Below are 25,056 nucleotides of genomic sequence, written 5' to 3' on the forward strand. Positions count from 1 at the left end.
AAAACGAGGATGTGCTACTTGTCTAGGCACTATGTTGGATTTCTTCCTTTCTTTTTGGCAGTTTAATTTTTGTAGTCTTGTACTATCACAAAAAAATGTTGAAGTGTCCTGACTGCATTGACTGGAGAAACAGTATGTTTGATAAGTAGAAATTTGTATTGTTGAATAATTCAGAAAGGAAACAAGACTTTTTTTTTTTATCATTTCTTTCCCCATATTATTTCCCTCTTTTAAAAAATAGTTATTTGAGGTAAGTGACTATAGATTCTTTTTTTCAGACTTGCTCTCAAATATCATCACATATGCACCCTTAGTCCTTCAGAGCTGTTCTTCTAAAGTAACAGAAACTTTTGACTTTTTGTCCTTCCTGCCTCTTCAGACTGTACAAGGCCTACTTAAGGCAGTGCAGGTAAGTTTTTGATATCAAAGTTAACTTGCCAAAAGTGAGGTTTAAGTGTGTAATGGAAGTCTGATACATTTCTTTATAAATACTAATGTCCACAAAATCCTATTTCCCTTGAGTCTTCTATAGAAAACTTTGTAGTAAAATGGTAAGAGTGCTGAGCTGGACTGTTTTCAATTTTATTCCTCTTAGCATTGTTTGCTCTCCATGGATTCATTTTCTTTTTTCTTTTTTTTCTTTTTAAACATTTATTTTTTAGAAGTAGTTGGACACAATACCTTCATTTCATTTATATTTTTATGTGGTGCTGGGTTTGAGGATCAAACCCAGGGCCTTACACATGCTAGATGAGCACTCTACCGCTGAGCCACAATCCCAGCCCCTCCTTGGATTCATTTTCAAGTTTGTGAAGTAATTGAAATTCTCTTAAATTGTTGAATACAATGGTTTACAAATATCTTCAAAATCAGTTTCAATTTATTGTTTCATAGTATATGATTATCCTTATTAAATGTAATCAACATTAAAACATGTATATAAAACAGAACCAAAGTTCTTTATATAAGGCAAATGCTAACAATATTGAGAAGAAATGAGCTAAGCTAATAAATAAGCAAACTCATTCTGTTTTTTACCAGTAATTTTTCTTCCTTCAGCCACTTCTCAAAGTCAGCATGTCAATGAGAGACTCCTTGATACTTGTCCTTCGGAAGGCTATGTTTGCCAGGTATGTAGCATTCCTTGAAATCATAGGAAGTTATGCCTTCTAGTGTTGGGACTAAAAGTTGTCTTTGCCATCTCTCAGTATCACCTATTCACATGAAATTCCTAACCCACCAGAGCATGCTCATCCAGTAAGGCATTGTGATAAGTGTTCTATGTGCTTCTTTTCATTTAGTCTTTAGAGCAACCCTGTGAAGTGAAAAATGCTGCAGTTCCACTTCATAGACAAAGAAATTTAGGGTTAGAGAATATATAAGTAGCTTTCCAAAAGTCAAGCAGTAGTTGATGATGGAAGTAATTTAACATCAAAGCTTATGATCTCAAGTACTCTGCTGTACCACTCCTAGAATTAAGCTTCAGGAAAAAGTTTCATTGCCAAATTCCCTGAAATCTGAGCTGGCAACAGTTCCAAAGGGAACTTACATATATTCTTAATTAAGAATATATGTAAGAACATCGGTTTTCATGAACATCAGGATTGTGGTCGTGGACCAGGATGGTAATAAAATATTCTAAAAATAAAGAGAAACAGTAATATGTAGAAAGCATTTCGTATTTGGAGAATAAGATGCCCAATTAATATCACATTAGCCATGTGATATTACAGATGTTCAGAGGAACACATGCTGCTATTATCTGTTCTAGAATTTGCCACAGTCTGGCTGGGCACAAAACCACGAGCCACTCACACCTTGTAGATTCAAACAGCAACTCTTTATTCCCGAACTCACACTGGCACTCTACACACGTTCTGGGCAAAATCCACACCTCCACTGGGCTCTGTATCCCAAAAAACTCTCTGAATCCCGCGAGAGCTCAACAGGGGAACTCCAGGAGTGGACTCGCCTGAGGCAGCAGGATACGCCCTATTCCCAGCAGGGTACACCTTAAACTTGGAACCGCCCTAAACCCAAGGAGCGGGATACTCCCTATTCCCAGCAGGATCCTCCCTAAACCGGGATCCACCCTGGTCCTTGAGCAGGGTCACCTTTCTCATGCAATGTCACTGCAAATGACCTGGGTCCAATACGTAGAGTCCTTCCTCTAAGCAACATTGGGTAGGCTGACAAGGAAATTGCAATGCGTCATTCCTACTTGGCAATGGCTCTCAGCAAGAATTGTCAGTTTTGTGTTACTCCTCACCAAACGGAAAATGCGTGTTGTAGAATGTGTAACATGAGTTAATCATGGAGCCTCAGCCTGTAGAAGAGTTGTCATTTTTCTGGATAGAAGGTTTACATAGCACAAAGTATTGCACGACTCTGTGAAGAAAGGGAGCCTGTGAAGAGAAGCACTCCTTTGGACACAGAAAAACAAGCAATTTCCTTTCATTTGAGTTAGCAGCCGATTGTATGACCTCCCATCACTCTACTTCATACCCAATAAGGAGTTGAGAGCAGGTTGGAAGAAAGTACAGATAAAGGCACGAGGTGAAGAAGATAATGAAAAGAAATTGGCTGTGTTTGTGTATTGCTAATTGCTTTAAATAGCTGATGTGTTAATTTGAGAAAATATAAATTCAGATTGTTTTGTGCTTTTTTTTTTTTTTGGCATCAGGGATTAAACTCAGGGGCACTCAACCACTGAGCGATATCCTCGCTCCTATTTTGTATTTTATTTAGAAATAGGGTCTCGCTGAGTTGTTTAGCACCTCATGGTTGCTAAGGCTGGCTTTGAACTCGATCCTCCTGCTTCAGCCTCCCAAGCTGCTGGGATTATAGGCTTGTGCCACTGTGCCCGGCTTTTGCTTCATTCTTTATATATGTATTCTTTTTCTGCATGGGACTCACTGGATATTCATATTTCCTGTAAAATTAATGCTATTTGTTAACCTCTCTCTATGTATTCCTGAGCTAGCCAACTTGATGCCCGAAAATCTGCAGTTGCTGGGTTTTTGCTGCTCCTGAAGAACTTTAAAGTTTTAGGCAGCCTGTCATCCTCTCAGTGCAGTCAGTCTATTGGTGTCAGTCAGGTAAGGATTGTTCACACTGACTTTTAGTTTGAGCATTAAAGCAGAAGCCAATAATATGAAAACTACTTTTAAAAAATTCCTATTATGGTTTTAAGAACCTATTGTGAAACTGAGTTCTGTTATGAAGATGATGATGGTTGTGGTATCAGTTACTACTTACCTCAATAATAATTTTATATTAATTTTATATTGTTGATAATACTTGTGATCTGTTGGGTTAAATAAAATACTAAAACTTACTTCAAGCCAGGTACAGTGGTGTATACCTGTAATCCTAGCAATTTAGAAGGCTGAGGCAGGTGGATCGTGAGTTCAGACCCAACCTCAGCAACTTAGTGAGACCCTAAACAACTCAGACCCTTTCTCCAATACAATTAAAAAAAAAAAATAGGGCTGGGGATATGGCTCAATGGTTAAGCCCCCCTGGCTTTAATCCTTGGACCTCCCCCCCCCAAAAAAAAAAAAAAAAACAACTTACTACATCCTTTTACTTTTCTGATGTGGCTACTGGAAATTTTTAAATTATATAAGTAGCTTATATTTGTGGTTCATAATATCGTTATTGAATATCCTTGTTCTAGACACTGTTTAAGTATTTATTATCATTTAATCTTAATTGTCATTGTCTGAGGCTTGGTATTATTGTACCCATTTTTAAAATAAGTATATTTGATTTGCACCACTAAACCATGTAATCTGAGAAAATGAAACTTTATAGTAATTTCATAATCTGAGCTTTGGAGCAATAAAATTGTCTTCATGATTTCAATGATATCTTATAGTGTTGATAAATAGACATAATTAGCATTTTTATTAGGAATCTTTTATTGCTCTAGTATAACTGTATAAAACCTGTCAGTAACATATAGTTTAAATTAAATATGAAGCATAATGGGTGTCATTATTTATTTGTACCCCATTTATTGTTCCCATTTTAAGGATAAGGAAACTAAGACTGATAGAGGTTAAATAACTTGCCCAAAGTTATTTATTTGTTTATTTATTTATTGCTTTAGGGAATGTTCATGAACTCAGGGTTTCACACATGATAGGCAAGCACTCTGACCCTGAGCTATACCCCCAGCCCCCAAGGTTATATTTATGTAACCAGTAAAGGGTAGAACTAGGATTTGACTTCAGACAGTATGAGCTACCTAACTCTATCTGAAGTAAGGATTAAGAAATTCTTTGTACTTGCTAGTTTTATTTGAAGTCAAAAAGAATATCAGTTCTTTGTCATGTCCATTTCTAAACAAAAGTCTCTTCCTCTGAACATCTCTGGAATTTGTGGAAGAGGTAGATTCTTTTAGCTACTAAAGGTATTTCAGGAAGTCTTAGGCCTTTTAAATAAAATCATGTACATTCTGATTGCTATGTTCTAGTAATATAAGATTATTAATGCTTCCTAGCAGCTGACATTGTCAAGGAAATCTAAGGAACAGGGGGAAAAAGGTTAATTTTGTTAAAATACTTGAAAATTCTTTTATCTCAGTTTAGAGTAAGAGCAACACCACTGTATAAATTAAATATGAAGAATGGTGTCATTTATTTGTCCCCCATTTATCCTTCCCATTTTAAGTATAAGGAAACTAATTGATAGAGGTTAAATAACTTGCCCATGGTTATTTGTTTGTTTGTTTATTGCTTTAGGGGATGTTCATGAACATAGTGATTTTAGTGTCTGCCTCATTTCTGGGTTTTAGCATAGAGAAAGCTCAGTCTATATTTCTTTGAACAAGAATATAGTCTCATTTTACTCCTTAATGAAAACTATCTTAGTAAGATGGACATGAACTAGGCTCTCTTCCTTTTAGGTTCATGTGGATATTCATAGCCGTTACAATTCTGTTGCCAATGAAACTTTTTGCCTTGAGATCATGGATAGTTTGAGGAGATGCTTAGGCCAGCAGGCTGATGTTCGACTTATGCTTTATGAGGTAAGTCAGTAGAATGGAAGGAATGTAGCAAACCTACCCATCCCCAACTAAGAAATTAATTTTTTTCTTGGATATAAAAATACATGAGTCATGCCCTTATACAGTTAGGACCAATAGATTGTGATAGTCAAAAAATTAAGATAAGAAATCATAAATGTTGCTACATCTTAACTTTTAATTTGAAATATTTAAATGTACATTAACTTGCTAGTCTTTTAAGACCAAGCTTGACATTTGTAACTTCTTGTTCCTCATATAAACAATACCCTTAATTTATTGCCTATAATTTCAAATTTTTGTTTACTTAAAGTGCTAAAAAACCTGAATATACTCTAGACACAGACTTAGTACAGAAACTTTTTAGATGGGTTTAGTTGTTTCCCTAGCTTTTTAAATTTGCTTATTACCTAATCATCAGAAATTGGTTTTTAAAGTCTTTCTAAAATATTTAGCTTAGTTTTTATCAGAACAAGGTTTCTCTTTTTTGCATTTGGTTTCCAGCTGTTTATAGAATATATGATTAAATTACATAATTGTAAAGGCAGTACGATTGCCAAAAATAGTGGACAGTTAAAACTACTGACTTGTATTAGCATGTAACTCACCTAGTGGGAACAGAAGTATGTGGTATGGAGGTACATTTCTAGCATTAAGTAAGTCATATTTCAGCACATGTTTCATGGAAGGAATAAAGAGCTTTAGATACTCTAAACAAGTACATTAAGTAGAAGTTATTTCACAGATCAGCTATTATAATACCTTCATTTGTCATCTTAAAATAGTTACAGGAGTTGCCAGGCACTGAATTTTTTAGCTTATTATAGAACATACAGAGAGAATATAAAAATGCTATGTTGTAGTATTGCTAATCTCACCATTCGTATATACATATTTATGCAAAATTGAAATGAGATTTATATAGATTTTATCTCAACATTATGTTGTAATCATTTTCCCACTTCATTAAATTCTTTGACAACATATTTATTTATTTATTTCTATGGAACTGAGGGGAATCCAGGAACAGTTTACCACTGAGCTGAGCTACATCCCCAGTCCCTTTTTAAAAATTGGTTTTTGTTTTTGAGACAGAGTCTTACTAAGTTGCCAAGGCTGGCCTTAAATTTGCAATCCTCCTGCCTCTCAGCCTCTTTGAGTACCTGGGATTACAGGTGTGCTCCACAGTGCCCATCTGACAACATGATTTTTAATGCCAAATTATATATTTTTAAAATATAGAGTATTTTAAACTTATTTTGGAGCATTTCTGATGTTTGTAGTTGTTTTAGTATGAATGAATGTTTGACCACATTCTGGGTCAAAGATTAGTCTCATGGCACACCTTTGCAAGCACTATTATTTTTATTTTTAATTATTATTTTCTTTCCAGGGAGCAGAGAGTGCTAGGGATCAAACCCATGGCCTTGCACTTGCTAGGCAAGCATTCTACCTAAATCTATTTTTCCCCCTTTGAGGGTATCTAGTGTTTTTATGTAGAGTCTATATTCTTCCTATGAACATTCACTAACATTTTCTCCAAATTAGGATTTTTTGCTTTGGCTTTTGTTTTTTTATGTTTAGTTACTTAATTCCTCTGGAATTTGTTTTAACATTATAAGGAGCTAACTCTTCCCCCTCAGGTTAACCAGTTGTTCGGTTGCCTCCTTTATGTATACTATTATGTTTGTGTGCTAGCCCTTTATTTTGCTTATATATTTCGGTGCCAAGACAAGCATCTTTTTATTATTATTAAGCCTTATAAAATATATTAATGCCTACTAGGGGCTAATCTTCCATCATTTCATTGCTTTTCTTGAAACAAAAAGTTTTGGTCAATTATTATTTGCTTCTTCTTAGAGATGAGCTGTACGACCTCTTTGGCAGGTTCCAAAAAACTCCCCAGAAGTGTAGTCTGAGTGGTTTTTAACAATATTGGGAAATTTCAGATAGAAAAAAAAAAGATCATGTATATTTGGGTATTTAGGGCCTTTAAGCCCTATAAACTAAGTGGGAAGAATGTCCTAGAAGGCCACTAATACAGGATGAGTAAAAAGAATAGAAGCTTAGAACATCCCTGACTTTGAAGGGGGAGAGTACTCCAAAGCCATATTGACCCTTTGCTTAAAAATTATGAGAATTTAAGACTCAGTGTCACACACCTGTAAATCCCAGCAGCTCAAGAAGCTCTGACAGGAGGATCATGAGGTTAAAGTCAGCCTCAGCAACTTAGAGAGGCACTTAGCAACTCAGCGTGACCCTGTCTCTAAATAAAATATCTGGGAATGTCTCTCAGTGGTTAATTGCCTCTGGACTGAATCCCTGGTAACCCCCCCCCCAAAAAAAAATGTGAGAATTATGGTGAGATCATTAACCCAGTTCATGGTAATCAGAGATCTCTTACTGCAGACAAATAATCTAAATTTTCTAAACCATTTTCACTCTAGCAAATAGAGTTTCCATCTTTATCAAAGAACTAAAAGTAGGATTAAAATAGTATTTTAAAATTATGATTATTTAAAACATTATTTTTGTTAAAGAGCTTATTTATTCTCTGCTGCTTCTAGGGTTTCTATGATGTTCTTCGAAGGAACTCTCAACTGGCTAATTCAATCATGCAGACTCTGCTATCACAGGTAAAATGTATTTATGTACATTACAGGGAAATCGGTGAGACTTTGAGAGGCAATTGAATTTTTCTAGACTTTTCAAAACACAAAATAATTCCTGAGTAATACACTGTGTTGCCTGTGGTATGTCATGCTCTTCTGGGTTGTTTTATGTCAATTACCACTTACTACCTACCATATTGCCACCATTTAACTGTTAGCCCTGTGAATTAGCAATCTACATCGTAAGTCAGAGACCTTTTGAAGAACTATTTACAAATGCTGTTAGCATTTATATCTGTATGTTTTATTTCTAAAAGAAAGAAGAAGTCTACAGTAAATAGAGCAGAATGTTGACATCTGTTCAATCCAAGTGACACGTACATGGATAACTGTTAGGTTATTTTCTGTATTTTTTAATTTTAAAAAAGATTTTTAAAATTATGAAATTTCAAAAGACCATCAAGATGACAATTCAGGTGGAAAATATCTGGTGTTTATAAGACCTTTTTACTTTCGACGTTAATGAGAAGAATTCAGGTGGAAAATATCTGGTGTTAACAAGACCTTTTTACTCTTCAATATTAATTAAGCACTAATTTGAATCTTTATTAAGATACAATTCATATGCCAGTAATTGTTACTGTTCTCTTATCAGAAGGGTTGTTGTAGACCCTTAGTCCATCATTTTAGTAGAAAATAAGCATGTGTGCTTGCTTACTAGTTTTGTCATTGTTCTGTGTTAATTCTGAAGAAGCTCCATTTGAAATTAAGTTCTCAATGTGTGGAGATAATTGGAAGGTCCTTTGCTATCCAAAAAGCTTTTCACTGGGCCTTCACATTGATCCTGTATAAAACTTAGATCCTGATTAATAATATCTATCTTTCAAATTATAATAATTAAGCTTTAGTCACATACTTAACAGAAATATAAAATTATGTTTGAAGGAAAAGCAGTGCTTCACAATTGAGGTTAAAATACAGATTTGAAAAGGAAAAGGGGGAAAAAAAATAATAGCCAGCATTTGTTTTTCAGTTCTGTTGTATGTCAAGTAGTGGATTAAAGCTCTTTACATCTGTTGTCATGTTTAATCCTTATGTAGCATTCATATTAACAGTATACTTATTTTTCAAATGAGGAACCAAGGTATAAATAACTTTATCAAAATCAGTAATAAGTGGTGGTTCTGGTATTTTGGGTTCAACTAGTCTAACTCTAGAGCCTATATTCTTAAATACCACATTATACCGAAAATGCTAATTTCCTGTGCAAGTTTAGGAATTGGTGTGAAGTGAAATAGGAAAGATGCCTCTTATCAGTACTATGCTTGAAGCAAGGGCCAAAGGATCTAGTTGAGACAAAGCAATACAAATTCTGCTGTACTGTTCTTTAGACACTTAAGAAATGTGTCTTAGAAGGCACAAGATATGAAATGATCTTTATCTTGACCAGTTTAAAAATGCAAAAATGTAGCTGGGCATGGTGGTGCCCAGATCTTCTATAGGCAGGAAGATCACAAGTTCAAGTTCAGCTGTAGCAACATGGTGGACCCTTTCTCAAAATAAAAAAGGACTGAGGTGGTAGCTCAGTGGTAAGGTGTCCCCTGAATTCAATCCCCAGTACCAAAAAATAAAAATTAAAAAAAAAGTGAAAAAAGTATTAATGAACAGTGATGACTTTTTTTTCCCCCTTGCTATACACAGTTAAAACAGTTCTATGAGTCAAAACCTGATGTGCTGCCTCCTCTGAAATTAGAAGCTTGTATTCTGACCCAGGGAGATCAGATCTCTCTACAAGAACCATTGGTGAGATATTTATTCCTCCTATAACCATTATTTTTACTGATAATGGTAGAATTGATCTTCAGAAACAGATCTGTGAAAATTTCTTCCTAATTCTTACAGTGAATTTTTACTCTGAAATCTTCCCTTGCTTATCACTGCTGAATGCCAAATGTGGTGGTGCATGCCTGTAATCTCCAGAGGCTGAAGCAGGAGGATTGCCAAGTTTGAGGCCAGCCTCAGCAACTTAGCAAGACCCCGTCTCAAAGTTTTAAAAAGTGCTGGGATGTGGGTCAGTGGTTAAGTCCCCCTGGGTTCAATCCCCAGTATCCAAATAAATAAATAATTTCTGACGCAGTAGCACTTTGTATCTGTTGGTAAAATTACTTCATGTTAGCACTTTGCTAAATCATGGCATCGACCGCATCAAGGAACATCTTATCTGTTAATATGTACATTAAATAAGTGTATTTAAATAAGTATTTATTTCCATTATTTCAGAATGGGGATGTCACCCAGGAGTAGATGAATCCAGGGACCTGCTTAGTTGGAGAAAGTACATGGTTTAGGTTGAGCTAGATTGGAGCTCTGTCAGACCTTCAAAGGATCTAGGATGGGTTGTTCTTCATGTTACCTGGTATTAGAAAGACATAAAAAAGAACAAAAATTGAAATTTCCTGCCCCAGAGACCTAGAACTCATGGCAGTAGGGAGGGAAGTCTTTCAGTTGTCATAACCTGTCTTGATGTGCATTTTGTTTCCAACTTAAGATGCTTCCTCAACATAAAATGGGACTCAAAGGAATTAGAAACCATTTAACTTCACAACCTGGCTCCAGGATTTTTTCTATCAAACTAATGACAATATATCTGATTTGCATTCTGAAATGTCAGCTACTTATGAGACCAGTTTCTTTGAGAAAGTTCTGTTAAACAATACCTGTTAGTTCAATTAAGTTTTCCCAGTTTTTTAAATTCAGATAGATTTGTAATGCCAACAAATAACTTAAGCTTTCTGAAGAATTATTTACTGATTTTCAGTAGCGTCTTGGGTTATCCCTTATTTACTTATTTTTCTTCTACAGGATTATCTGCTGTGTTGTATTCAGCATTGTTTGGCCTGGTATAAAAGTAGAGTGGTGTCAGTGCAACAGGGAGATGAGGAGGAAGAAGAAGAGGGATTCTACCAAGAACTAGATGATATATTGGAGTCTATTACTAATAGAATGATTAAGAGTGAGCTGGAAGACTTTGAACTGGTAATGGCTAAGTCCTCCATGTATTGAATAATGTAGTTACTGTTATTAATAAGTTAATGTATTAATATTTATCTTATGGTTTTAGGATAAATCAGCAGATTTTTCTCAGAGCACTAGTATCGGCATCAAAAATAATATCTCTGCATTTCTTGTGATGGGAGTTTGTGAGGTTCTAATAGAATATAATTTCTGCATAAGTAATTTCAGGTAAGATATTATTGTGACTCCACTTGTAGTTTGATAAATATATCATGAATACAAATGGATATGATTTTTTAACTCTTCACAATATGGTTAGGCACTAAATAGACCACAGACTATAATATCTTTTAAACAGAAATCTAGCCTAAGCCAGGCACGGTGGCACATACCTGTAATCCCAGCAGCTTTGAGAGGCTGAGACAGGAGGATTGCAAGTTCAAAGCCAGCCACAGCAATGGCAAGGCGCTGAGCAACTCAGTGAGACTCTCTCTCTAAATAAAATATAGAATAGGGCTAGGGATGTGGCTCAGTGGTTGAGTGCCCCTGAGTTCAATCCCCAGTACCAAAAATAAAGAAAGAAAGAAAAAGAATTCTAGCCTAAGACCAAACTATTTTCTTTCTATCAGAGAACATTGAAGAATATGCTAGGCAGGAATGTTGTCTTCTAGCAGGCTTTAATTTATTCAAAACTCACCAGATCTTGAACTCAAGTACTCCACATTTTAATAGAAATTTTTATTAGTGCTAGTGTTGGACTTATATGTTCTGCTTTGACAAAGTATGAATAAGGGGGAAGGGGATCTAGATAGATCAGTGTATGAGTGAGAGTGCTATGTTTATGTTAATGACGGTCCACTCATTTATAATGTTATATCTAAAATATGACATTTTAAGAAGCGTTGTGATTTCCTTATTGTTATGTGTAACATCAAACCATAATTCTGATCTTTGTCTGTTCCTTTTACGCAGTAAGAATAAGTTTGAGGAGGTTCTGAGCTTATTCATGTGTTACAAGAAACTCTCTGACATCCTTAGCGAAAAAGCTGGTAAAGGCAAAGCTAAAATGACCAACAAAACAAATGATAGTTTTTTGTCCATAAAATTTGTTTCTGATCTTCTTACTGCTCTTTTCAGGTAAGGTTCTAATTGATTGTATAAAGACGACAGCCTAGTAAAGATAATTCTTCATGTGCAGGTTCACTTGTATTAGTTTAGATTCACAAATATTGCTATATATATAGTAAGAAATGTAAGGAGGCTTAAATTTTCTTAAAATGAAAGCTGGACAATCACAAGTAGGCATTTTAAAGAGGCGCTTTAAATTATTAAAAGCAGAAACAATGGACTAACTAGAGAGATGAATGCCAATAGTATTATAAGAAAATCTATTTAAACTTAGACATTTAAATTTTATCAAAGTAAGGATTATAGGAGAGAGAAAAAAACAGACACCAAGAATGATTGTAAAAGAACAAAGGCTTTCATAGAGTCTGCCATTTAAAACTTTTGCTGGCTGCTGCTGTTCTTCCCTAGGAAGCCTAATTGCAGATCCTAGTAGCAACAGAGGAATCTTTTCCCCATGCTCTTTCTTTCTCTCTCTAGGGATAGTACCCAAAGTCATGAAGAGAGCCTGTCAGTTCTGAGGTCCAACAATGAGTTCATGCGCTATGCAGTGACTGTTGCTCTGCAGAAGGTGCAGCAGCTAAAAGAAACAGGACATGTTAGTGGCCCCGATGGCCAAAACCTAGACAAGATCTTTCAGAACCTCTGTGACATAACTCGGTAAGCCACTTACTGTCTCAAACTTGTTGACTTATCTGCCATGGATTCTTCAAGAGAGGAATGTGAATGAAGGTGATTTGAGGTTGGACATGCCTAAAGAGCAAAAGTACAATCACTGAAGTTGGGTTTTTTTTCCTAATCCTACTTTGGTATAGGTTGTTAGTCGTGTAAAAAAGAGGTCAGGATATTATTAAATGATGAACAAATGATTTCATCAGGGTTGGAAATGTAGCTCAATGGTAAAGTGCTTGCCTAGTCTGCTTAAGGTGCAGGATTCCCTCCCCAGCACAGCCAAAACAAAATGATTGGTCAAGTCGGCATAATAATTCTAAATGTAAGTGTTCCTGACAAAGACCCAGAATACATAAAGTGGGTGAGGCTGAGAGGGACAATAAAATTGAAGACAAATTCTTTTTTTTTTTTAATATTTTTTTTATGGGGCTGGGGATGTGGCTCAAGCGGTAGCGCGCTCGCCTGGTGTGCGTGCAACCCGGGTTCGATCCTCAGCACCACATACCAACAAGGATGTTGTGTCCGCCGAGAACTAAAGAATAAAAAAATTATCTCTCTCCCCTCTCTCACTCTCTCTTTAAAAAAATAAAATAAAATAATAAAATAAAATAAAATAAAATATTTTTTTAAATTGTAGATGGACACAGTACATTTATTTTATTTATTTGTTTTTATGTGGTGCTGAGGATCGAAACCAGTGCTTCACATGTGCTAGGCAAGCATCTACCACTGAGCCACAACCCCAGCCTTGAAGATAAACTTTTTATTAGTCATTTCTCAGTAATGAGCAAGACTAGTAGATGGAAAATCAGGAAATAAAAGACCTTACAGTTTGACTTAATTGACCTAAATCACTCAACAACAGCTTCCAAGTACACAGTCTTTTTATGTAGGCATGATTCAGTTACCAAGTTGTACTTTGGACCATAAAATAAACCAGAAATTTTTAAAAATAGAGATTAGTTGGTTCTTTAACCACATAGAACTAAACAAAAAAGATAGTGGGATAATCTCATATATTTGAAAATTAAATGTACTTCTAAATAACCTCTAGTCAAGGTCAAAGGGAAAGTCATAAAGGAAATTAGAAAATGTCTTTGAAGGATGATAATGAATATGAAGCATATGAAATATCTATAATCCAGCCAAAGTACTGTTTAGGAAGATGTGTTTTTTTCCAGGAGTTGAACTCCGGGAGGCTCAACCACTGAGCCACATCTCCAGCCATTACCTTGCCCCACTTTTTTTTTTGTATTTTGGGACATGGTCTCCCTAGGTTGCCTAGGGCATGCTAAGTTCCTGAGGCTGGTTTTGAACTTGGGGTCCTCCTGCCTCAGCCTCCTGAGTCACTAGGATTATAAGTGTGTACCACCGCCCCCAGCTCAGGTAGAAATTTATAGCAGTTGATTTTTTTTTAATCTCCATAAAAGCTTATACATTAATAGAAAAAGTAAATTAAAATGAAAATAGATGGAAGAAAATAATAATGACAAGCAGAATCATTGATAATGAAAATCAAAATAATAGAGAAAAATGAAAGAAAACTATTTTTTTGTGAGATGAATATGTTTAATAAACCTTAGCCAGACTAATCAGAATGAAAGAAGACACAAAATACAAATATCAAAAGTGAGGGTGAGGAAATATCACTATTAATCCTACAACTATTAAAAAATTGATAATAGCTGCTTTGTGTGTTAAACTTCATGAGTTAAATGGCCAAATTTCTTGAAAGTTCCCTCAAGAAGCATTAGATAACATGAGTAAATCCAACTTCTACAAAAGAATTTAAACTCAGGGCTGGGGATGTGGCTCAAGCGGTAGCGCGCTTGCCTGGCATGCGTGCGGCCCGGGTTCGATCCTCAGTGCCACATACCAACAAAGATGTTGTGTCCACCGAGAACTAAAAAATTAATATTAAAAAATAAAAAAAAAAAAAAGAATTTAAACTTGAGGTTTAAATTCTTAAGCCAGAAGTGGTGGCACATGCCTAAAATCCCAACAGCTCAAGAGGCTGAGGCAGAAGGATCACAAGTTCAAATTCACCCTCCTCAGCAGCAGTGAGGCACTAAGCAAGTCACTGAGACATTGTCTCTAAATATAAAAAAGGGATAGGGATGTGGCTCGGTGGTCAAGTGTCCCTGAGTTCAATGCCCAGTACCCCCCCCCAAAAAAATTTTTTTTTCTTTTTCTCTTAAAACACTAAGCCAAGAGACTGAGGTTTGTAGCTCAGTGGTAGAACACCTGCCCTGCATGTGTAAGACACTAGGTTCAATCCTCAGCACTACATAAAAATAAAGGTATTGTGTCCATCTGTAACTAAAGAAATATTTTAAAAAGAGTGGAAGTGATGTTTAAAAAAAATACACACTAGGCCAGCTGGGCGCAGTGTTACATGCCTATACCTGTAATCCAAGCAGCTTGGGAGGCTTAGGCAGGAAGATCGCAAGCTCGAGGCCAGCCTCAGCAATTTAGTGAGGCCCTCAGCAATTTAGGAGATCCAGTCTCAAAATACAAAATAAAAAGGACTGGGAATGTGGCTTAGTGGTTAAGTGTCTCTGGGTTCAACCACTGGTACCCACCCTACCCCCATGCATATATTTAAGGAAGAAATAATACCAATTCTGTACAAACGCTTCAGAAGATAAAAGAGAACATATTCTCACTTTAATGAGATTAGTAATATCAACCCAGAAAAAGACATTTATAGAAGAAAAGATTATGTACAATTTCCATCATGAATATAGATGCAAAAAAGACAAGCAAATTAAGTTTAACAATGTGAAGAATAATATAATTAGGTGGAAATGCAAGGTTGGTTCACTAAACAAACCAATGTAATTTGAATATCAGACTGAAGGATGAAAACTATCTGGATCATCTCAATAAGTATATAAAATTATGATTCAACATAAATTCATGGTATAAATCTCAGAAAACTAGAAATAGATTTTTTTTCAATTCAGTAAAGAGAATTTACAAAAACCCTATAGTTAACTCTTATTTAATGATGAAAAGACTGAATACTTCCTTTCCACCTTGTACTTTTACCTCTACTATTTAACATCATACCAAAGGTCCTAGCCAGTGCAGTATGGCAGAAGAAGAAAGAAAAGGCATCCAAATTGGGAAGAAAGAAATGACACTGTCTTCATTCATAGGCAATTAACATTCTCCAAAAAAATTTAAAAGAGTTTTTCAAAGTTATTAAATCTATTAAATATTTTACAAGGTTGTAGAATATGTTTAGTATAAAAATATTTTAGTTAACACACCAGCAGTAAATAATTGGAAATGGAAATTTTAAAAACTATTTATGCTAGCATCACAATATCATGGATTGCTTAGCAATAAATGTAATAAACATACAATACTTGTATGATGAAAACTATAATAAACATTAATAAGAAATCATAGAAGACCCCAAGTAAATTGAAAGATAGACATTGTATATGAATGTGTACATTGTATATGAATGAATGATTCAATACTGACAGATTCAACATAAACCCAGTCAAAATTCTATCAAGGGGAAAATGGGAGTGTAGCTTAGTGGTAGAATACCTGCTTAGCATACAGAGACTAAAGATACAATCCCCAGCAACCCCCTCAAATAAAAACTCCTACTTAGCTTTATTGTAAGAATTGACAGTGATTCTAAAATTTATGTGGTGAAGGATCTAGAATGAACCTTTCTCCATTTCTCATTCCGTGTTTAAAAAATTAATGAAATGGATTAGATACTTAAATATAAAACAAAATTATAAAACTTCTAGAAGAAAACAAAAAGAAAAATCTGGTGATCTTTTTTTTTAGGCAAAAATTTCTTAGCTGTAACACCAAAAGCACAATCCAGAAAATAAGAAGTACTTTTTGTTTTAATAATTTTATGTAGTGCTGAGGATTGAACCCCAGTGCCTCACGTGTGCTAGGCAGGCACTCTACTGCTGAGCTTCCCCAGCCCGAGAAATACTCTTAATTCTGTTTTCCAAAAACTTTAAGAGAAAAAACAAGCCATAGATAAGGAGAAAATATTCGCAAAACATGTTTGGTGAAGGATTGATAATTAGAATTATATAAAGAATTCTCAAACTTACTATAAGAAGAAACAGCTAAATTTAAAAATGGTTGAGGCTGGGGGTATAGCACTGGTTAAGCACTTGCCTAGCATCATAAGGTCCTGGGTTCAATCCCCAGCATATTCTCCACCTATCCCATCCCACCCCACCCTACAGGGACAATGGGGAAGTTAAAAAGATGGGTAAAATATTTGTGTAGACACTTGACCCAAAAATATCATAGACATGGCAACTAAACACATAGATGACATGACCTTTAGGTAAATGTACAACAAAGTCATAATGAAATCAAGCACAGGACTGGGATTGTGGCTCAGTGGCTGAGTGCTTGCCTAATGTGTGAGGCAGTGGGTTTGATTCTCAGCACCATATATAAATAAAAAAGGCCAATCAACAACTAAAAACAAAACTTAAAAATATCACTAAGCATTTATTGGAATGTCTAAAATTAAGAGATTGATCATATCAAAGTGTATACACTTTTGGTGGAAGTTTAGAATTGTCCAGCCACTGGAAAACTGTGTGACAGTTTCTTCAAAAGTTAAGTACACACCAGATGTTGTGGCACATGCCTATAATCCCACTAAGAAGGCTGACACAGGAGAATTGCAAGTTCAAGACCAGCCTCAGCAATGTAGTCAGTCGGTAAGCAACTTAGAGAGACCCTGTCTCAAAAAACAAAAAGGATGGGAGATGTGGCTTAGAGGTTAAGTGTCCCTGAGTTCAATCCTGATAGAAAAAAAAAAAAAGAAGAAAAGTTAAGTATGCACCTACCATATAATCTATCTGATCTGCCATATATGAAAGCAGCTGTTCATGTAAAGGGTTGCACACAAAGATTCATTGCAGCTTTATTTGTAACAGCAAAATGTGTAAAGAATCCCAGTGTTCCCAGTGGATGAATAACGGGTGAATGAACCACATAATGGAATAGTGCTCAGCAGAAAAATAGAATAAGCTACTAATACACACAACATAGGTGAATCTCAAAAGCATATGCTGGGTTAACAAAGCCAGACTTTAACTTATATGTTGAATGATGCCACTTTTATGTATTTTGTAAAAAGTCAAACTGTAGGGACAGAAAATCAGATCAGTAGTTGCTAGCAAATGGGTGAGAGCGTTGGCTACCAAGGAGCACAAGGGAACTTTTGGAGTGATGGAAATGCCTTGATTGTGAGGAGATTTCACATCTGTATAAGCTTTTAAAAAATCCATAGAACTGTTCACTTCCAGGATACAAAGTTTACTGTATGTAAATTTACTTTAATGGTCCAGTCTTTAAAAATGATCTGTCACACCTTCCACTTTCAGAGTCTTGCTGTGGAGATACACTTCAATCCCTACTTCAGTGGAAGATTCAGCAAAGAAAGAGAAAGGAAAGAGCATCTCACTGCTGTGCTTGGAGGGTTTGCAAAAGATATTCAGTGTTGTGCAACAGTTCTATCAGCCCAAGATCCAGCAGTTCCTCAGGGCGCTAGGTGCGCATTTCAGTGTCAACAAAATTGCTTGTTCTAGGTTTCTTCTTACCCATGCTCCTTAATCATATTTGTTCACCTACCAGAGGACACCTGAGTACAGTCCTGATGTTGAGAAGTAACAACTGGTGGATACAGGATCATACTTAATAGTTTACATTTTAATGATAACTGGAAAATGGAATGTATACATTTTAATGACAACTGGAAAATGGAATGTAAAATAACTGAAGGATTTTAGAAATACACTTAAATCTGCCTCCAGACTTTTTTGAATTTCTTAAATTTTACCTTTTTAAAAGTCCAAAACAGAATGAATCACCTTCAGAGCAAATAGAGTTCTTTTCTGTTTCTAGATGTCACAGATCAGGAAGGAGATGAGGGAGAAGATGCAAATGTCAGTGTCACTCAAAGAGCAGCTTTCCAGATCCGGCAGTTTCAGGTAAGAAGCTGTTGTACTGGCCTGAAGATTCTTACAAAGGGCAGAATGTGAACAAATAGAGCATTTTTTTCCCCCCTGCAACATTGAATCAGTGGAACAGCTCTTAAAAGGATCCTAATGAGGATGTGTATTTTATCTAAGCAAATCCTACCTGTTGCCTCTGAGAACCACTGTTTGAGATGACATGAAGAGATAGCTCAGATAGATGTTGTGATTTTTGATTTTGAGTCTGTGGTATGATTAAGCTTTGTCAGATTATGTAGAAATTAACAGTGGAACTTGTTAGTTTCTAACAAATTGTCAAAATATCAAGATATTCTATCATAAGGATTTCATTTATTTAATAAATTTTAAATTTTCTGCTTATCAGGAAGTGTTGCTGGGAATACAGCAGGGAACAAAAGTGAAATATTCGTGTCCTTATGAAGTTTACATCATAGTAGGGAAAGACAAATGAAAACAACACGTGGTATTTAAGTTAACAGAGAAGATCTGTAGGGAATGCCGGGTTTGGGGCTTATTCTAAACATAACATGAGTTTAGTGGATAGGCTTCAGAGAGATAAGAACCACCAGAAATTGTATGTTGTTTATTCTTAATGTATATTTGGTGGGAAGTTGGAGAGGAAAGAGTCCATAGTTTTCAATAAATTTTTCAGGTTTGTAGTTGAAAACAGGTTCAATGCAAGGTCATTTTCATATTGTGTCTTCTTGGAATTTTGGTAACTTTAGATTCTTTCTGTCACAGTCTTAAATGTCTAACTAGGTGTCTCTTCTCTCTGATTGGAATATATCTATTGATATTTCTGTGCATACTTTCCTTCCTCAGAGGTCCTTATTGAATTTACTTAGCAGTGAAGAGGAAGACTTTAATAGTAAAGAAGCCCTCCTCCTAGTCAGTGTTCTCTCCAACTTGTCCAAGCTACTGGAGCCTTCCTCCCCTCAGGTACTAGCACTGCTTGTTCAGTCCCATTTACCAGCCTTCAGAAGGTAAGGAGTATTGCGTAGTAAAAGATCTCTCTCTGGAGCCTAGCTTATTTTAAATATATTTAATTTTACACTCAAATTAATAAAACCATAAGATGTATTTTCCTATATATTATTTCTGTCATAACACATACAGCCATATAAGGACAAGATTGTACTTTTATTTGATCACTGTCCAGGGTAAACTATAAACACTACAGAAAAAACTCACAACATCTTTGATGCCTTCAACATTCTTAAGCTGTGTTCTTCCCCAGTTTTGGTGTTTTCCTTTATTTTCTAAGTTTAAAGTATGCTAATTATCAATAGGGTAGCTGACATTCAGTAATTGGATTTCTCAGCACTTACTTGGTATTGAGTTTGGAGGGGGGCGCGGGGGTGGAAATTCAACAAAGGATGATTGAGTCAGAAAAGCATGGCCATAGACCCAAAGCAGAAAGCATTCTGCATTGGGATTGGAGTTGTAGTTCAGTGGTGGAGCTCTTGCCTTGCATGCATAAGGCCCTGGGTTCAATCCTCAGCACCACATAAAAGTAAATAAATAAATAAAAATAAAGATATTGTGTCCATCTACAACTAAAATATATATATATTTTTTTTTTTAAAAAGCATTCTGCTTAGATAGGTTGTATGTATATATATGTGGGTGTGCCCACATATACATATAATTGTGCCCCCATGTGAGCGTACACACAGAAATGCGTGTATACACACATGAAAAGTAAGAAAGGCCACACTTGTTGGGTCTACATCAGGAGTAATTTCCCATTAGGATGGTAAAGAGCATTCCCAGGAGCCAGGGAATCCTGTGTGCTCCTACTATATCTTTTTTCCTAATTTCCTCGATTTCTGCAAGGAAATCAAGTTGAAGTCCTTACCTCTCTTTTTTCCTTCTTTTGTTCCATTCTGTTCTAATCTCCTTTGACCTTTTGGCTCCTAAGAGCTAATTCTTATATCCTTATGGTCAGGCCCTTCCTCTTCCTCACATCTTTGTTAGCCTGATATCCTTAAAGATGTCTGAAGTATGGGGCTAGGGTTGTGGCTCAGTTGTAGAACACTTGCCTAACATGTGCAAGGCCCTGGGTTCAATCCTCAGCACTACATTAACATAAATAAATACAATAAAGGTATTGTGTCCATCTACAACTAAAAAACAAGTATTAAAAAAAGAAGAAAAAAAGGATGTCTGAAGTATGTAGGCCAGGAAGGAAAAAGCGAGATCTCAGTGGTAGCACAGTGGGGGCACAGGAAGCTTCAGATACAAGGACTCAGTGCTGGGATGTAGCTCAGTGGCAAAGCGTTTGCCTCACATTTGCAAAGCCCTGGGTTCAATCTCCAGTTCCAAAAAAAGAAGAGAGCAAAAAACCCTACCCCCCCCAAAAAAAAAAAAAACCCAACCCGTATACAAGGACTCAGATCCATTCCCCAGGACCTTTTGGCCCTTAATGAGGGCATACATGTTCAAAATTAAATCATATTCTGTCTTGTAATTACAATTTCACCAGGAGCAGTGGCACATGCCTGAGACATGAGGATCACAAGTTCAAGGCCAGCCTAAGCAACTTAGTGAAACTCTGTCTTCAAATAAATAAAAAGGGATGAGTGTGTACCTTCATGGGAAAGTGCCCCTGGGTTCAGTCCCCAGTACCAAAAGAAATATTTGTAGTTTTGGACTTTATCTTTAGCAGGTGATTTGCTTAGGCTCAGAAAGGACTAGGACTCTTCTGTTCTGACAACCCCCATTCTTAGCATATTTCTTTAATATCTGAATGACTTTTCGTTTAGTTTGTGCAGATGTTATCCTGGACATCTAAGATTTGCAAGGAAAACAGCCGGGGTAAGTTTTCCTGCTACATTACCTAAAGGCTTTATGTAAAATCATCATCACCAAATTAGTATTTAGAAAAGAATATTCATTACATATTCACCAGAGTGGTCAACAGGAAAAAGATAGATGATACCAGGTGTTGACCAGTCTGTAGAACAGTTGGACCTCTCATTTAATGCTGGTGGAGGTGTAAATTGGTATGACCACTCTGGAAAACTGGCAATATCTAACTACTAAAGTTAAACATAAGTCTATGACCCAACAATTCCATTCCTAAAGAAATTCATGGAACAATTATCAATGAAGCACTATTTTAATAGGTGAAAACAAACTTAAGTGTTCATTGGTAGAATGAATAAAGGAACTATGATATAGCCACACAGTGGAATACGATGCAGCAGTGAGAATGAACTAACTAGACCTACAGCAATGTCATCGAGAGGATCATACAAACATAATGGGGAACAAAAGAGTCAGATGCTGTATAAGTCCATTTAGATAAAGTTAAGAATTAGACAAAAGTAATCTGATGTTAAAAGCCAGGATAGAAGTTTTCTTGGTGGGATGAGAAAGAGAGGGGTCTTGATCTGAATACTTGGATCCAGTGACTAGGACTAGTAATAGGACTTATGGATAAAAGGGTGCAGTTGTCGTACAGCTATTTGGAGTATGTGCAGCACTAGGATTGTTGGTTGTGCCTTGGACATGATAAGCCACATGTGCTGGTTAGGCATGTGTGTACAGTCACACAAAGGAGTTTCTGGGTTATAACTTACCTTTGAATTGTCTTTCCTTCATACTCCTAGAGGATGCCTCGTTTTGCAAGAGCTTGATGAACTTGCTCTTTAGCCTGCATGTTTTGTATAAGAGTCCTGTCACCCTGCTACGTGACCTGTCCCAGGATATTCATGGGCAACTTGGAGACATAGACCAAGTACTATAGCAAACCTTCAATATAACAGCCTGTGTGGGATGGAGGTCAAGGGATCAGCATTACTGCTATTAGGACTTACCTCTTTTTCCCTCCCCAGGATGTAGAAGTAGAAAAAACAAACCACTTTGCAATGGTGAATTTGAAAACGGCTGCCCCCACTGTCTGTGTAAGTATTGATCCCCATCCATGAGAAATAGCTTTGTCTTTCTTCCATTGTACTTCATAGAGTCATTTGTAATGGTTTTTGTTGGGAGGCCTATAACCTACCTATAGAAGCCATGGTTATTGTATTCCCCCAACAGCTGTGTGTAGTGAACCATGTCAAGCATGTTTTTCTTCCACAGTTACTTGTTCTGAGTCAGGCTGAGAAAGTCCTAGAAGAAGTAGACTGGTTGATCACCAAGCTTAAGGGACAAGTGAGCCAAGAAACCCTGTCAGGTAAGATGACTTCAGGTGGAGTTTCAGGAATTGTGACAAGAGCAAAGCCATCCAAATCTAAATTAGACCACTGTGTAAAGGTGGAACCCTTGAACTAAGTCTCCTATATTTTTCACGTGGTTTTGAGGTAGATTTCTGATGTGATGAAGAAGGTAGTAATAGTCTATGACAGACTGACAGTCAATTCACTCTGCACAATGAATGCTCATTTCTGTACCAGCTTTCTAACTATTGGTTATTTAGTTGATTCCTAGTTCTTCTTTACTGTTAGTTAGAAAATAAGACTGGTTGAAATATGCCAATTTCATTTCCTCTAAGCAGAAACTTCTCAAGCAACCCCACAAAATAATCCTGCTGAGAAAGCCATCATCATACAATTGGGAACTCTGCTTACATTTTTCCATGAGTTGGTGCAGACAGCCCTGCCATCAGGCAGCTGCGTGGACACTCTGTTAAAGGACCTGTGCAAAATGTACACCATCCTTACAGCTCTTGTCAGATATGTGAGTAGCTAAGAGACCATCAGATCACTCCCGCCATTCTACCCCAGCTAGCCTGGATATAACACTGAGGCAGCTGCCTACTGCTGCAGGATGCCCCTAAACAGAGCTCTTGCCCTTACCTTTGCAAGTCATGGATTCATTTTTAGTTTGCTCAGTAGGTGGCAGGTGTGTTCACAGCCAAAGGAAAACACTTGATAGTGTAATTGTAAATTTTGCTTTCAAAGGTCTTTATTCCCTGGTATGTGAAATTTTTAGCACCTGATAGAAAGTGAATGCTGTTTTCAAAGAAACTCTTTTTTTGTTCATTCAGTATTCTGATCTTCAACAGATTTAGAAGATGATAGGAACTAGTTAGTTTAGTTTTATCAACAGATCCATAATGAGTACTTAAAAATGCACAGACAACTTAAAAAAAAAAAGACCAACCCACAATGTACCAGTAGTGTAGCCAGGTCTGAGAATATGTAGCTCTAGCTAATGTTGTGGCCATTGAGATGCTAGTAGAAATACTAAGAGCCTCTTTTGGGGGGAATTTTTAAGAGAATTAACCAAGTCCCTGATTTTCTAGATGCAGGGACTCTTGGCCTGAAGTATTTTTAAAGCAATGAGCTGACAAAGTCAGAAACAGAAACCCTCCATTGCTTGTTGTCTGGGAAGCTTTGGAACTTTGAAGGAGGGGGAAAGGAAGCCTTGTGTCTTGGCTTCTCAATGAATTTTTCTTTTACCTCTCTAGTAAAGGTGATTAGTCACTCATAGGCTCACTGTAAGAGTCACCTGTAGTTTCATAGGGTAATTTACTAAATCTGGAATCTTTTTTTATTAGTATCTCCAGGTGTGTCGGAGTTCTGGAGGAATTCAAAAAAATATGGAAAAGCTGGTAAGTTGAAAATGATTTTCCTAAGAATAGGGGAAGCATTTTATTGCTATGGTTACATTGGTTTCCTTCTGTGCTGCAGGTGAAGCTATCTGGTTCTCATCTGACTCCCTTGTGTTATTCTTTCATTTCTTATGTACAGGTAAGTGATTCAGAGGCAGTATCAAAGTAGATTTTCAAGAAAGGGTTCCTTATGTTCCCAAGGGGCTGACTGGTCACCTGAGCTGAGTTTCTTCCCTACTTACCATAAGACAGAAACGCTCATCTGAGACCAATCCAAGAATTGGGGGCTTTGCAGCAAGAAGATATTTATTCACACTAAGGAAATAATTTTAATTTAGAGAAAAAAAGCATTTGATATGCTAGCTTTTGGAGCAAGGAATAAACTTTGACTCAGTGACTTGGTTCATTTCTGTGTGATTGGAAGTCCATGCTCTTAAGACTTTTCAGAATGTGGGTAAAGAAGCTGCAAGCACCTGAAGAAAGCTGAGATTAGGTGGTGTTAGTGAGAGCAGCAGCACTTTCAGGGAGGTAGAGGGACTTTTTCTTTCATTTGTCTAGACTCTTTTTCTTCCCTCTTTGAATTAATAAAGTAATAGGTTCCTTCAGGGTTTGAAGAGAGTAGTTCATCTGATCCTGGATACCAATAGATTCTTTCAGTACTTAAATCTCCTTTACTCTTTCATTAAACCAGAGTTTTTTAACCTTACCACTAACAACATGTTGGACCAGATAATGCTTTGTTGTGGGGCCTGTTCTGTGCATTTGAAAATGGTTAGCAGTATTTCTGACTCTACCTGTCAGATTCCAGTAGCAGATTCTTCCCTGTTGAGACAACTAAAAATGTGTCCAGAAATTGCCCAATGTCCCTAAGGGGCAAAATTGCCTGTTTGAGAACCACTGGTTTAAATGCAAAAGTGATAGGAGGCTTCCTAAGGCCACTTAGTCTCTGTAGTGAATATATTGTAGGACTGTTACTGATCTTTAAAGAACCAGAATGGACCCACCAAGTTAAATCTTAAGATTCTAGAATCCTTT

The 25,056-nt window shown here is 36.4% G+C and overlaps 1 protein-coding gene across 1 annotated transcript in view; it reads left to right on the forward strand.

Annotated features, from left to right (window-relative positions):
- FANCI (FA complementation group I) overlaps nt 1-25,056 on the forward strand; it is a 73,048-nt gene that overhangs the window by 43,091 nt on the left and 4,901 nt on the right. Inside the window, exons 15-34 of the mRNA XM_081290974.1 lie at nt 279-409; nt 1,060-1,130; nt 2,984-3,098; nt 4,913-5,035; nt 7,600-7,668; nt 9,346-9,447; nt 10,507-10,680; nt 10,766-10,887; nt 11,632-11,796; nt 12,265-12,444; nt 17,850-18,016; nt 18,370-18,455; nt 19,284-19,400; nt 21,227-21,278; nt 22,076-22,203; nt 22,301-22,369; nt 22,548-22,641; nt 22,963-23,144; nt 23,968-24,021; nt 24,101-24,160. Of these exons, the coding sequence (XP_081147100.1) occupies nt 279-409; nt 1,060-1,130; nt 2,984-3,098; nt 4,913-5,035; nt 7,600-7,668; nt 9,346-9,447; nt 10,507-10,680; nt 10,766-10,887; nt 11,632-11,796; nt 12,265-12,444; nt 17,850-18,016; nt 18,370-18,455; nt 19,284-19,400; nt 21,227-21,278; nt 22,076-22,203; nt 22,301-22,369; nt 22,548-22,641; nt 22,963-23,144; nt 23,968-24,021; nt 24,101-24,160 (2,261 nt within the window). The remainder of the gene's footprint in view (nt 1-278; nt 410-1,059; nt 1,131-2,983; nt 3,099-4,912; nt 5,036-7,599; nt 7,669-9,345; nt 9,448-10,506; nt 10,681-10,765; nt 10,888-11,631; nt 11,797-12,264; nt 12,445-17,849; nt 18,017-18,369; nt 18,456-19,283; nt 19,401-21,226; nt 21,279-22,075; nt 22,204-22,300; nt 22,370-22,547; nt 22,642-22,962; nt 23,145-23,967; nt 24,022-24,100; nt 24,161-25,056) is intronic.

The sequence above is a fragment of the Spermophilus citellus genome (genome assembly GCF_964194105.1).
Source record: "Spermophilus citellus genome assembly, chromosome: 4".
In the NCBI taxonomy this organism is placed as follows: Eukaryota; Metazoa; Chordata; class Mammalia; order Rodentia; family Sciuridae; genus Spermophilus; species Spermophilus citellus.